Source organism: Acipenser ruthenus, chromosome 2 (genome assembly GCF_902713425.1).
Source record: "Acipenser ruthenus chromosome 2, fAciRut3.2 maternal haplotype, whole genome shotgun sequence".
Lineage (NCBI taxonomy): Eukaryota > Metazoa > Chordata > Actinopteri > Acipenseriformes > Acipenseridae > Acipenser > Acipenser ruthenus.
Window position 1 is genome coordinate 64,859,547 of NC_081190.1, and position 11,833 is coordinate 64,871,379.

Genomic DNA, 11,833 nt, shown 5'->3' on the forward strand with positions numbered 1-11,833 from the left:
CTCTTTAAAGCAAAAAGGTTATTATTGTGGGCCCTTCCGTTGCTATAATTAATCAAGGTATAACTGATAGCCGCCACCATTTTGTTTTTTAGTTAATAAACATCTGTTATGCACAAATTTTCTAGATCAGGTGACCTGAGGAAATAAACATTTAGTGTATGTTTGATAATTAGGCAAATTGTAGTGACCCATGTTTCTTTATTCAAAATAAAGCTAGTTTTATTATTATTAATATTATTTATTTCTTAGCAGACGCCCTTATCCTGGACACCCTTAGTCACAATTGTTACAAGATATCACATTATTTCTACATACAATTACCCATTTATACAGTTGGGTTTTTACTGGAGCAATCTAGGTAAAGTACCTTGCTCAAGGGTACAGCAGCAGTGTCCCCTACCTGCGATTGAACCCACAACCCTCCGATCAGGAGTCCAGAGCCCTAACCACTACTCCACACTGTCATAAAGTATCAACAATTTCCAAGTATGTATTATAGAAACATATAACTGCTTTGGTATTTGCTTTTTTTTACAGCCTGTAATAAAAATAAAAGTGAGGTGCCACTTGTGCCGTGATTTTTACTTAAATGTTGTGAAACTCCATTACTATATAAGTCACATGTGCATTTTTAAAAGACTCGCCTAATCTCCAGATCACCAAGTTCAAGACTATTTCTGAAATTAAGGCTTGCATACAGAGATTGCTTCAACTCTGTAGGTAATCATGGATTGTTGTCTGGAAATTTACCTGCAAAATTTCACAAAAACCATCGAATGAACAAAAGCAATTATCATCAACATCTAGGGAGGGGGAACATGTTGCAGTCATGTTTCTCGTATAAAGCAGGCTATTATTTCACTACACCTATCAAACCTGTAATGGAGTGCAGGATTGCTATATATCCTTTTGAAAACCCAGATAAAATAGCTACAGTAACTCCCAACCCTACCAATGTTGTTTCATTAAATTGACAGTGGGGTAGGACACTCCTACTGATTTTTGCCATGGAGCCTGGATTAAACCAAAATTATGGTGCCGACAGACTATTAGCAGCACCACCATAAACTTAATCAGGTTTTTACATCAGTAGGGTAATCCCTAAATTATAGTTAGATTATGAAGTGTTTTAAATACACTGCCACTCAAGGAAGGGAAGTTTATTCTTATACTCCACGTTATGAAAGGTAATAAAAGATATTAGTAGACAGGCTGGTTTAGCGATGCAAGCTGGTAATGATGGGATTTAAAATAAAATGTTGGTGGTCTTTGGGAGTAATACATATGCTCTTAAACACTATATGAAACAAGCCATGTTGTCTAGGAGATTTTGGTTATGAGTGTAATAGTCAAGAGGCGACATTCTGTTACTGTCAAGATATTCCAAGTTTGTGAATGCACTTTTGCATATGTTGTGATTATGGGGACATTGCCAGTTGAGAAAAAAAACACTGGGATGTCTAAAGAAGATTCATGATGCCTATGGACACCCAAAAAACAACTGCAGTGCATCATAGACTGAAACATGTTTTATTATAAAAAATATTATTTTAAAATAACAATACTGTATACAATTATTATTAAGATTATTACACATTTTATGTAAACATTTAAATAATCCCAATATGTTTGTATCTTATGACAAACGTGTAAATCAGTCCACATAAATTAGAAAAAAACAAATCAAATAACATGTTTAGTCAGTGGGTTGTAAATGGTACTAGCAATACCGTCTGACTGCTATACAGTATATACTGGATTACTGTTAGGACCCTGTCTTAATTTAAGGAGCTGAAAAGAACTCAAAAAGATTATTTTGTTCAATGAGACACCCAAATTAGGACCATTTCAGTTATTTGTATGCCTGCAGATACCAGATACTGGCAATCATTTCCACTTTGTTGGGACCTTGCATAAATACAAGTCAAAATATGTCATTTTAAAATGTCTGTCTCAAAATAACTGTAATAGCTTCAAATACAATTTGATATTTAAAATGTGCCTGTATTATTTTATTTATTTTTTTTACAATTGAAAATGTGTTTGCTGTACTCATTTAACTTCTGAAATGATTAGAAATCTGTATTCTTGAATTATTAGACGTACCGCTATGGCCAAAAGTTTTGCATCACCCTATAGAATTAACAAAATGTGCAATATCTTTTGCAATATCATTTTCCAGTTTCCTTGATTACATGATGCTAAATAACATATCTAAATTATGTTCATAAAGGTTTTTTTTTTGTTTGTTTGTTTTTTAAATTATGTCTCAATCCTAAAATTCTAGGTGTTGCAAAACTTTTGGCCATAGCTGTGGCCTACACAAAAATGTATGTCACTCTTGAGTAGAGAGACTTGTGTATAGAGCCCGGTTTCCCCCAATATTTATCCATGCAGCAAAGTGGACATTGTCTGTGTAGTCTTACATAACACTTGAGCTAAAAAATATATATATTATTATTATTATTATTATTATTAGAATAGATAAACTGCCCTAACACTGAATTACGCATTCTAAGAAAACACGCTATTACTATTAAATTAAATATATTACCATTTACAATATGTACACAAACCAAGCACCAAGTTATTACAACTGCACTTATCCCAACCTTACTGTTCTTTTAATTAATTAGACATACTGTACATAACAAAAAGTGCAATAAGTAAACATTTATTACTGTGGACAGCACAGTAATAAAACAAAACTCCCACTAACACCTTACTTGAATAAGAGATTTACTGTATCGGGTTACAGCACTATTAGTCAAGTGCTCTGAGAATAGCTGTTGCTGTTGGTTCTCACAATAAAATCTCAGAAGTACAACTGGCCTTTTGGAGCACACAGTTGCGACAGTTAGTGAGTTGATAAGAAAGATATCTAAAGTACAGAAAAATATAAACAGATGAAACAGAAAAAAACACTATGTTAAATCAGAAGAAAATGATTTTGCTTCAGTTTACCAACATAGTGTCACATGACCAAAAATAGCATGTGCTATTATCCACAAAACAATAATCACTAGCAGTCAATTGTCACATTGTAGCCTGCAGCTTTGGGTCACGTTACCCACTATCTGTCAATTTAACTAAGAGCCTCAACTCCAGTAAATACAGTATCTGTATAAACTGACATTTGGAATATATTGGGTGCTATTTTGGAGTAGTGAAGACACAGAGAAGTTGGAAACTACACAACAGTTAAAAGGATGTTGTAAAAGCAGCAAGACTGTAGCTATTTCTGACAATAGCATTGTAACAGGTATTTGAAACCATTCAAAGTAGTGCCGTTACTTCACCGGTTGAATATTGCCTCCTTGGACTGTTTCTTTGTTTTATAGTTCAGCACATTCTGTACAATGTTTTAGAAATGCAGTCGCCTGGTCATCGTTATAAACTACCAAACAGCGTGGACACTGTAAGTCAGTCTGTGCTCTGTGCTCTGATCTTGAATTCCTGTTTGCCGCTGCAGAATCTTGAGTCGACTGGGAGCTTGATCTGTTTGCTCCTGATTGATCACGGCTATTGCCCAGCAACACTTCAGCAGCACCCGTCTCTATGTGCATAAGGTTCCTGTTGCCAATGTGTATTCTGAAGGGGGCAGCTTGATCTCCTGAATCCTAATAAATTAAAGGTTTGGATTATTTATGTGTTAATATTTTTTCAAGATTATTACAAAAATTACTTTTCTAAAGTATCTTAATGTAATATTGCTTTCTTGAATCACTGATGAATATTAGAATTTTCAATTACCTGTCTTCTCAGCTGCAGCTCTAAACGGACTATATCTTCCTGAAGATCTTGTATTTTGCTTTGTGCCCTCTCTCTATCAGCTCTCTCAGACTTAAAATCATCTTTATAAATGAGAACCTGAAAAATAAAAGAAGCGATTATAACCGGATGTTATTCTTTTATCACAGGAAATGTATTGTTAGGAGTTAATAACAATTCTGATAAAACAGGATCGAAGAGTCCCCCACTGGACTCAAGCAAAGGCAACTTTCCTTAGAACAAAACAATTGTATACAACTACTGAGTTGCAGATGGAGCTGTTAAATTGCAGCTTTGAGTAGTTTTTTGTTAGCAGTATGCTTTTGCTTCAAAGTAGGCCCTGTACAACTTTTAAGAATTGTAATTAAGAAATGTATGTGTGAGAAAGTACCTGCTGTTCAAGCATTTGGATGCGTTCTCTGTCCGTTTTCCTGGTTTCACTGCTGAACCTGTTGCATTCCTTCATCTTTTCTTCCAAAAGCCTGTTAAGCCTCAGGATCTCCTGCTGCATCATGTCCATGTTGGTCTGCACTGAGCCAAAGCCCTGCTTTGAATTCACTTTCAGTTTTTGACACAGTCCTTTCACATACTCTTCCCTGCTAGCATCATACTTCTGCCACTTGGCATTCAAGCTTTCTACCTGTGGCACAAAACAGAATAATAGTGTCTTTAACATATACATTATATAAACTTGTCAACTCAAGTGTCTTTAAACAGTATGCAAAATATTGTCATGGAGTTTAAGAAATAACTTACATAAGCCACTTTCTGCTGTAAAGCTTTATTTTCTTCCTGTAGCTGGCATACTATAGTCTTCGAGTCTGCACACTGAAGCTGTGAAAAAAAACCCATGAATGTATTATTATTTTGTTTATTTAGCGTATTATAAACTGTGGTCAAGATAACATTTACTATTTTAGTTATTTTTAAGGTTAGTTTGTCAAAATATACATGGTATACTTTCAGGTAATTTTATAAAAAGAATCCCCTGAAATAAAATTTTAAAAAATCCATGATGTTTACACTTGCTTTTGGAAAGTCCCTACTTATCCTGTAGCAGAGAAAGACATTTCAGTACTGGTAAAAGATGTACTAAAGCTGTTAACATCCAAGAACAAAACTATTGAAATTATTAATAATTAGAAAAACTTCCACCTCCAAATGGACAGTTACTGTTTTTTCAGTTTCAATATCAGCTCTGTGAAATTCCCAAAGCAGCTTCAGATACACATTTGGCTATTATCCATGAAATTAAATGATACTGGTTTAAACCTGTATGAATATGCCTACCACCCCTTACCGTCAGTAAACATGACACTATTGGGTTTGGTAGAAAATCCTAGGTCTAAATAATAAATAATAATAACATTGTTTATAGGGTATTTTAAATTCTGTAAATGTGATCCGGCATACCTTGCTCGATTGTTCTCTATGAATCTGTTCATCCACAGATTCAGGATGTTTCTTCTGTTTACCCTCCAGTCTTTGTGATAGCTGCTGACATACTTCCACTGTGGCAGACAGCTGAGCCCGGAGCTGCTCTGCCTCATCAGTGAGGGAGAGACACAGCACCTCCCTGGTTGCCTGGACCCTTTCCTTCTCAGCCAAAACCCCCCGGAGATGCAAAATCTCCAGGTCTTTCTCATGTGGAGGTCTACTTGTCATTCTCTGGATTTCTTCATCTTTGTCTCTCAAGTCCTTTCGCAGTTTCTGAAGTTCCTGCAAGTGAACACCAATGGTCTTTTAGCACAGTTTGGAGTAATACAAGCTTTGCCATGCAACAGAGATGAAATTGGATGACGATAGGTTGCTATATCTATCTCAGCAATAAATTTTGTTGGTCAATGGAAGTGAAGCAAGCATAAACATACAAAAAGTTCAATAAGGTAAGTTTGTCAACAACTTTAAACCTCCTGTGGGGGGAAAAAAAAACCTAAACCCCATTAAAAAGATGTCCCTCAGGTGGTTTTGTGTGCAGTTATATCAGATTTTAAAACCAGTTTCATTCTAATTTTTCAAGACAATAATAGGCCTGTAATATAATCAAACACATCCTGAAAAGAGGTACATACATTATTTACAGACTTATTTAGGAAAAATTGCTAGCAGTTTCCACACTTCATGCAAAAACAGGCTGAGGAACAACATTATCTCCATATTTTTCAGAAATATGTAATCTACCTGTGTCATACCCCGGTCTACCAGGGTTGGCAGGAATTTAGGTTGACACGCTTTGACCCGGGACAAGTGAGACAAACTACACGATGTGCGTTAGTAAGGAGATAAATAAACAAACAGCTACTTCTGTGTGAAGGTTTCACTTCTGCAAGGAAAACTTCTGTTTATTCTGTTTAGCCATATTTCTGTTGATTGAGACACACCATGAGCCAGACTGAAGAAACATTTGCTCTAATCAACAGTTGGGCGGTGGTCATGTGAACGTTGCTGCTTCCGGCACACTGGGTACACCCACTGCATTGCGTACACCCATTGTGTACTTGCTTCTGTCACCCAGGTCGACCCTGCTATCGGGTCACGACTTGGGTTGGGTCTGACCCAGGGAGAACATTCCAGTGTGAAAGGGGCTTAGGTCATTCTAAATTTCAGACCAAGTTGCCAGTTATTGGCAATGCTTTAGATGCCAAAAGCATATTAAAAAGGCAAATGACTTATCATGGTCATTCTGGTTTGTTACTAAAAGGATCAGGTGTGACTGAGGCCCATGTTAAACCCATATCATTTTAGTAATAATTGTCATAAAGGAAACTCGAATAACTAGGGCTGGTTACAGTCGACTGGGATTTATCAGAACAGATCACATACTGTATTACAAGTCTTAACTTACCATGACAGATATGGGTAAAAAAATGTATTATTGTTATTTTAATTATATATATATATATATATATATATATATATATATATATATATATATATATATATATATATATATATATATGTTTAAGGCCCGCATATACAGCCGAAGTCCGAAACTATGTAATTTCCGCATTCACAATATGACTGTTGCATGCGTCACTGCAAAAGTCCTGCATTAAAAAATACACATTTTATAGTTGCCATTCTGAATGTTTAGTGTACAACTTTATGTTAATACATGTCAGTAGAGTAGATAATGTTTCAGTGATTAAACTGCCAATTGAAATGGGAAATAGATTTCAACCCTATTTCCATGAGTTAATCGAAAACGTAATGGTGTGTGCTTGTAGATTATTTTCCTCAGACTACGTCACAATGCTTATTTTTATTTATTTATTTATTTTTTGCTTATTTTTTTTAGAAATAGCAACTGTATAATTTGTCGTTACTTTACTACAGCATAGCCTTCACTGTTCGATGTATTAACATTACAAGCAGAAAACAAACATACGGATAAATAATAAAGCAACACTCACTAGTTTCATTGTTTCCAATTGCTGTTCAGAACTTCTTTCAGTCTCTTTCTGTTGCTGTTTAAGTTTGCTGATTTCCTTACATAGATTCTCGAATAAGGACTTTGAAGGTCCGAAAACCATCGGCCCCTCTTCTCCCATATGAACAGTGGCGTTTTCGTATCTTGCTAGCCTTGCCTTTAGGTCCGCGATTATATTGTCTTGTACGCTGACTTGTTGGTTCATTCTGGCCAGTTCCAGGCGTGCTTCCTGATAGAAAGTGCTCAAAGTTGTATAGCTCTGTAGTTTGGTTTTAAGCATTGCGTTTTCCATCTTGATTCCTTCCACCATCTCTTCTCTTTGATTGTATCCGTGGATCAGTGGTTCTGTGCTGTTGAAGCTGCTGTGGGAAGACATTGTAGTATTATGATAAATTATTCCGCTTGCATGCCAAATGTGTTGGGACAGAAATTCAACTCTATAAATTATAAAACACCTACTGTAACAGTACGTTTAAACTACAGTACCTGTACACAAATGGTAACTAATATCTACCAGCGGCAAATCAATGCAATCAAACATACATGCTCATTACATTGCGAAATTAATAATATTCCAAAACCTGAGGGGGGGGGGGGGGGGTTTCCTTTTGGGACTTCCCCCGCTGCTCCGGCGGACTTTTTATGTAATTTTTGTAATGCTAGGCTCCTTTAATGACTGCTCCTTTCTGTACTGCTGTGATTAATCCCTGCTGGTAATCGAACTCGGAAGATTGTGTTTTTTTTATTTATTATTATTTAATGAAACTGGTCCAATTTACCTTTCAAGAAAATAACTTTTCGGTGAACATGCGCACTGATGCTTCCGGACTGTCTTTTACGTAGGCAACTATATTGATGAAGAATGTCTCTCTGTTTTTGTTATTGTTTTGTTTTGTTTCAATCAGAAAACGTTTGAGTTACCATTTGCTACGATGTGCCTAAGTTCCACTATTTTATAAACTTGATAATGTAACTTCTACTGCTCTATAAATTTACTTTCTATGTTGTCTAATTATACTAATTACAAAGTTGTTCATTAGTTAATAAAGCTTAAGCATTTAAAGCCTACAAGCCCAGTTCAAAAAGCTTGTTAGGCCTATTTAGACTGTAGTTAAAATAAACTTTATTTATTTAGTTAAAACAGAGTAGTAAAAGCTTTGTGAAGTGAAAAAGACCAAACAAAACAAACAAATTCATAACCCTGTAGTAGTATGTAAGCAGTATATAGGTATGGCAGTCAGAATGGCGTGATTTGATGCAACAAGCCCCCCTATAAAGCGATTTCGGTTAACGCAGGCAGGATCACACGCACACACACACACACACACAGATAGATAGATAGCTAATATATATATATATATATATATATATATATATATATATATATATATATATATATATATATATATATATATATATATATATATATAATTGATTTGTAATCAATTAATCTACCTTATTATTATTATTATTTATTTCTTAGCAGACGCCCTTATCCAGAGCGACTTACAATCGTAAGCAAATACATTTCAAGTATCACAATATCACAGTATCACAGTAATAATACAATTAAGAGCAAGATAAATACAATGACTTTGGTTCAAGCAAGTACAAGTGTGACAAAATACAATTCAATAATACAGTAGATAACAGTGTCAGTGATAGTTACATCAGGATATGATTAAATACAAAATACTACAGATTAAACACTTGGCAGATTACAGTACTCTGAAGTACAGGATTAAATGCAGTAAAAAAGGGGGCAGATAAGAGCAAGTAAAGCGCATTTAAGGAAGGGTGGTAAGTGTCCCAGGGGAAAAACAGAGGAGTTCTACAGGTGCTGTCTGAAGAGGTGAGTCTTGAGGAGGCGCCGGAATGTGGTCAGGGACTGGGCAGTCCTGACATCTGTAGGAAGGTCATTCCACCACTGCAGAGCGAGGGTGGAGAAGGAGCGGGCTCTGGAGGCAGGGGAGCGTACTGTAGGCTAGTACAAGAGTCTTGAACTGGATGCGAGCGGTGATCAGGAGCCAGTGGAGTGAGTGGAGTAGTGGAGTTGCGTGGGAGAAGCGAGGCAGAGAGAACACCAGGCGGGCAGCGGAGTTCTGGATGAGCTGGAGCGGACGGGTGGCGGACGCAGGGAGGCCAGCCAGGAGGGAGTTGCAGTAGTCTAGGCGGGAGAGTACCAAGGCCTGGACCAGGAGCTGGGTGGCGTAGTTGGTGAGGAAGGGTCTGATTCTTCGTATGTTGCTCAGGAAGAATCGGCAAGTGCGTGCCAGAGTGGAGATGTGCTGGGAATAAGAGAGGCAGGGGTCCAGGGTGACTCCGAGGTTCTTAGCGGAGGAAGAGGGAGAGAGTGTGATAGATTCCAGAGGAACAGAGATAGAGAGATCAGAGGAGGGGGAGGAGGAGGGGGGAAAGAAAAGGAGGTCAGATTTAGAGAGGTTGAGTTTGAGGTGATGCGAGTGCATCCAAGAGGAAATAGCAGACAGACAGGTAGAGATACGGGAGGGGATAGTGGAGTCAGAGGTGGGGAAGGAGAGTTAAATCTGAGCATCATCAGCATAGAAATGGTATGAGAAACCATTGGATGCGATGAGGGGGCCCAGGGAGCGGGTGTAGAGAGAACAGGAGAGGACCCAAGACTGACCCTTGTGGGACTTCCGTTCGAGAGAGGGCGAGGTGTGGAGGTTGCTACACGCCAGGTTACCTGGTAAGTGCGGTTGGACAGGTAGGAGGAGAACCAGGCCAGAGCAGTGCCAGAGATTCCCAGGTCAGCAAGAGATGATAGTAGAATAGCGTGATCAACAGTGTCAAAGGCAGCAGAGGTGTCGAGGAGAATTAGGACAGAGGAGAGAGAGGCAGCTCGGGCAGACTTTAGTGAGTTGGTGACAGACAGGAGGGCGGTTTCAGTGGAGTGAGCAGAGCGGAAGCCAGATTGGAGAGGGTCGAGCAGAGAGTGGTTGGACAGGAAAGCAGAGAGCTGGTGGTGTACAGTCCGCTCGAGGGTTTTGGAGAGGAAGGGTAGGAGGGAGACAGGACGGTAGCTCTGGAGGGAGGTGGGGTCGAGGGTGGGTTTTTTGAGGATATCTGAGATTTTAGAAGAGGAGGCAAAGTCATCAGGGGAGATAGAGGAGGGAGGAGGAGGGGGTGGAGGGTTTAGGAGGGAGGAGAAGGTAGAGAATAGTTTACGTGGGTTGTTAGTGGAGGCTTGGATTACAGATTGGAAATAAGTACATTTAGCAGAGGAGAGAGTAGAGGAGAAGGAGGAGAGGAGTGCGGTAAAGGTCTAGGGCAGCAGGGAGTTTGGTTCTCTTCCATTTCTTTTCAGCAGATCGCAGTGTGATTCTTGCCGAGCGGAGCGCAGAGGAGAGCCAGGGATGGGGAGGGGAGGGGCAAGCAGGTCGGGAGGTGAGGGGACAGAGGGAGTCGAGGGAGGAGAAGAGGGTGGAGGTAGCAGAGTCTATGGAGAGTTGTGAAAAGGAGTCAATAGTACCTGAAATACCCTTTTCTCTTTTTTTCTTGTTTCTTATTGATCATTTTGGTATACAGCAGTTTTCCTTTTTCTTAAACTTATATATAAATAGTTTATATATATATCTTCACAAGTCATATTTCACAAAAAACAGTCTCAAAAGTGACAAATACAATTTTAGTGCCTATTTTGGGAACAGACTTTGCTGCAGAAATCCACCCCCAACTTATCTAAAGGAATTAGAGATCGTAATCTTTTACGAATGATCACTTCATCAAAAACTATTTAAACACCCTGGCTCGTTGTTATTATGAATTATAAAACTATATATATATATATATATATATATATATATATATATATATATATATATATATATATACACTGTATGTGTGTGTGTGTGTGTGTGATGCGCCTGCCTGCGTTAACCAAAATCGCTATATGGGAATGCTGAGTGATGAAGTCACAGTCCATGATAAACTGTAATGGACAGTAAAGTGCATGTCCCTCCAGTCCATTCAAGGTATATAGTAGTTGGGAAAAGTCAAGTTCATACTAGAGGTGACATTTTCTTTTCTTTTTTATTGTTTTTGTGAAAAAGTACTGCTATTATTTGCAGCAGTTGTAACAATTAACTTATATTTCTTCAGCTTTCCTGGTTAGTATTAACTTTAAAATTATTTAGAACCATAATATAGTTGTATATTGCATCTTAAGCTAAGTAGGTTTATGAATCTAGTATGATGTCAGTATACATATACAGTATTATATTTTATGGAAAATATAAGCTAATGTTTTAATGCTTTTTTATGGACTATGCATGATGTTTTGTCACATTGACAGAATGAGTCACTCCATTATGCCAATTGTTTTTTTGTGTTTAGTTATTTTACTCTGAGTAACTATGCTATTGTACTTTGTTAAATTTTACATGAATATTTTGCTTTCTGTACTATCTCAAGATATATACTTTTGTTCTCTGGCTCAAACTGGCTGAAGTGACATGATAAAAAAAGAGAAAAAAATAGGGTTGATGATAACAATAGCACTACGCAGTATTTCTTCTGAAAACTTGTTAACACCAAAAGCACACTTTCAGAGTTACTATTGTGATTTTGTACAATAAAAGGCTCCATTTGGAGTTATTTTAATGTATACAT

General features: G+C 37.5%; 1 protein-coding gene across 3 annotated transcripts; it reads right to left on the reverse strand.

Moving 5' to 3' along the window:
• Nucleotides 1–1,511: 1,511 nt before the first annotated feature.
• On the reverse strand, nt 1,512–8,050 carry LOC117408790 (TNFAIP3-interacting protein 2). 3 transcript variants are annotated; one of them, XM_034014099.3, is made up of 7 exons: nt 7,981–8,050; nt 7,185–7,563; nt 5,185–5,490; nt 4,528–4,605; nt 4,163–4,411; nt 3,754–3,870; nt 1,512–3,620 (listed from the first exon to the last, which is right to left on the reverse strand). In XM_034014099.3, the coding sequence occupies exons 2-7, from the start codon at nt 7,509–7,511 to the stop codon at nt 3,336–3,338; spliced, it is 1,362 nt and encodes a 453-aa protein (XP_033869990.1). In that variant the 5' UTR covers nt 7,512–7,563; nt 7,981–8,050; the 3' UTR covers nt 1,512–3,335. The 3 variants fall into 3 exon arrangements, with proteins under 3 accessions (XP_033869990.1, XP_033869989.1, XP_033869988.1); XM_034014098.3 differs by lacking the exon at nt 7,981–8,050 and adding an exon at nt 7,688–7,770; XM_034014097.3 differs by lacking the exon at nt 7,981–8,050 and having other exon boundaries at nt 7,185–7,763.
• Between the last annotated feature and the right edge of the window lie 3,783 nt (nt 8,051–11,833).

Coding starts and splice junctions, on each gene's coding strand:
- LOC117408790 (XM_034014097.3), bottom strand. CDS start 7,577: ATGTCTTCCCACAGCAGCTTCAACAGCACAGAACCACTGATCCACGGA. Junction 4,606..5,184: donor ATAGAGAACAATCGAGCAAG/GTATGCCGGATC, acceptor TTTTTTTCACAG/CTTCAGTGTGCAGACTCGAA. Junction 3,621..3,753: donor AGCTGCAGCTGAGAAGACAG/GTAATTGAAAAT, acceptor TTAATTTATTAG/GATTCAGGAGATCAAGCTGC.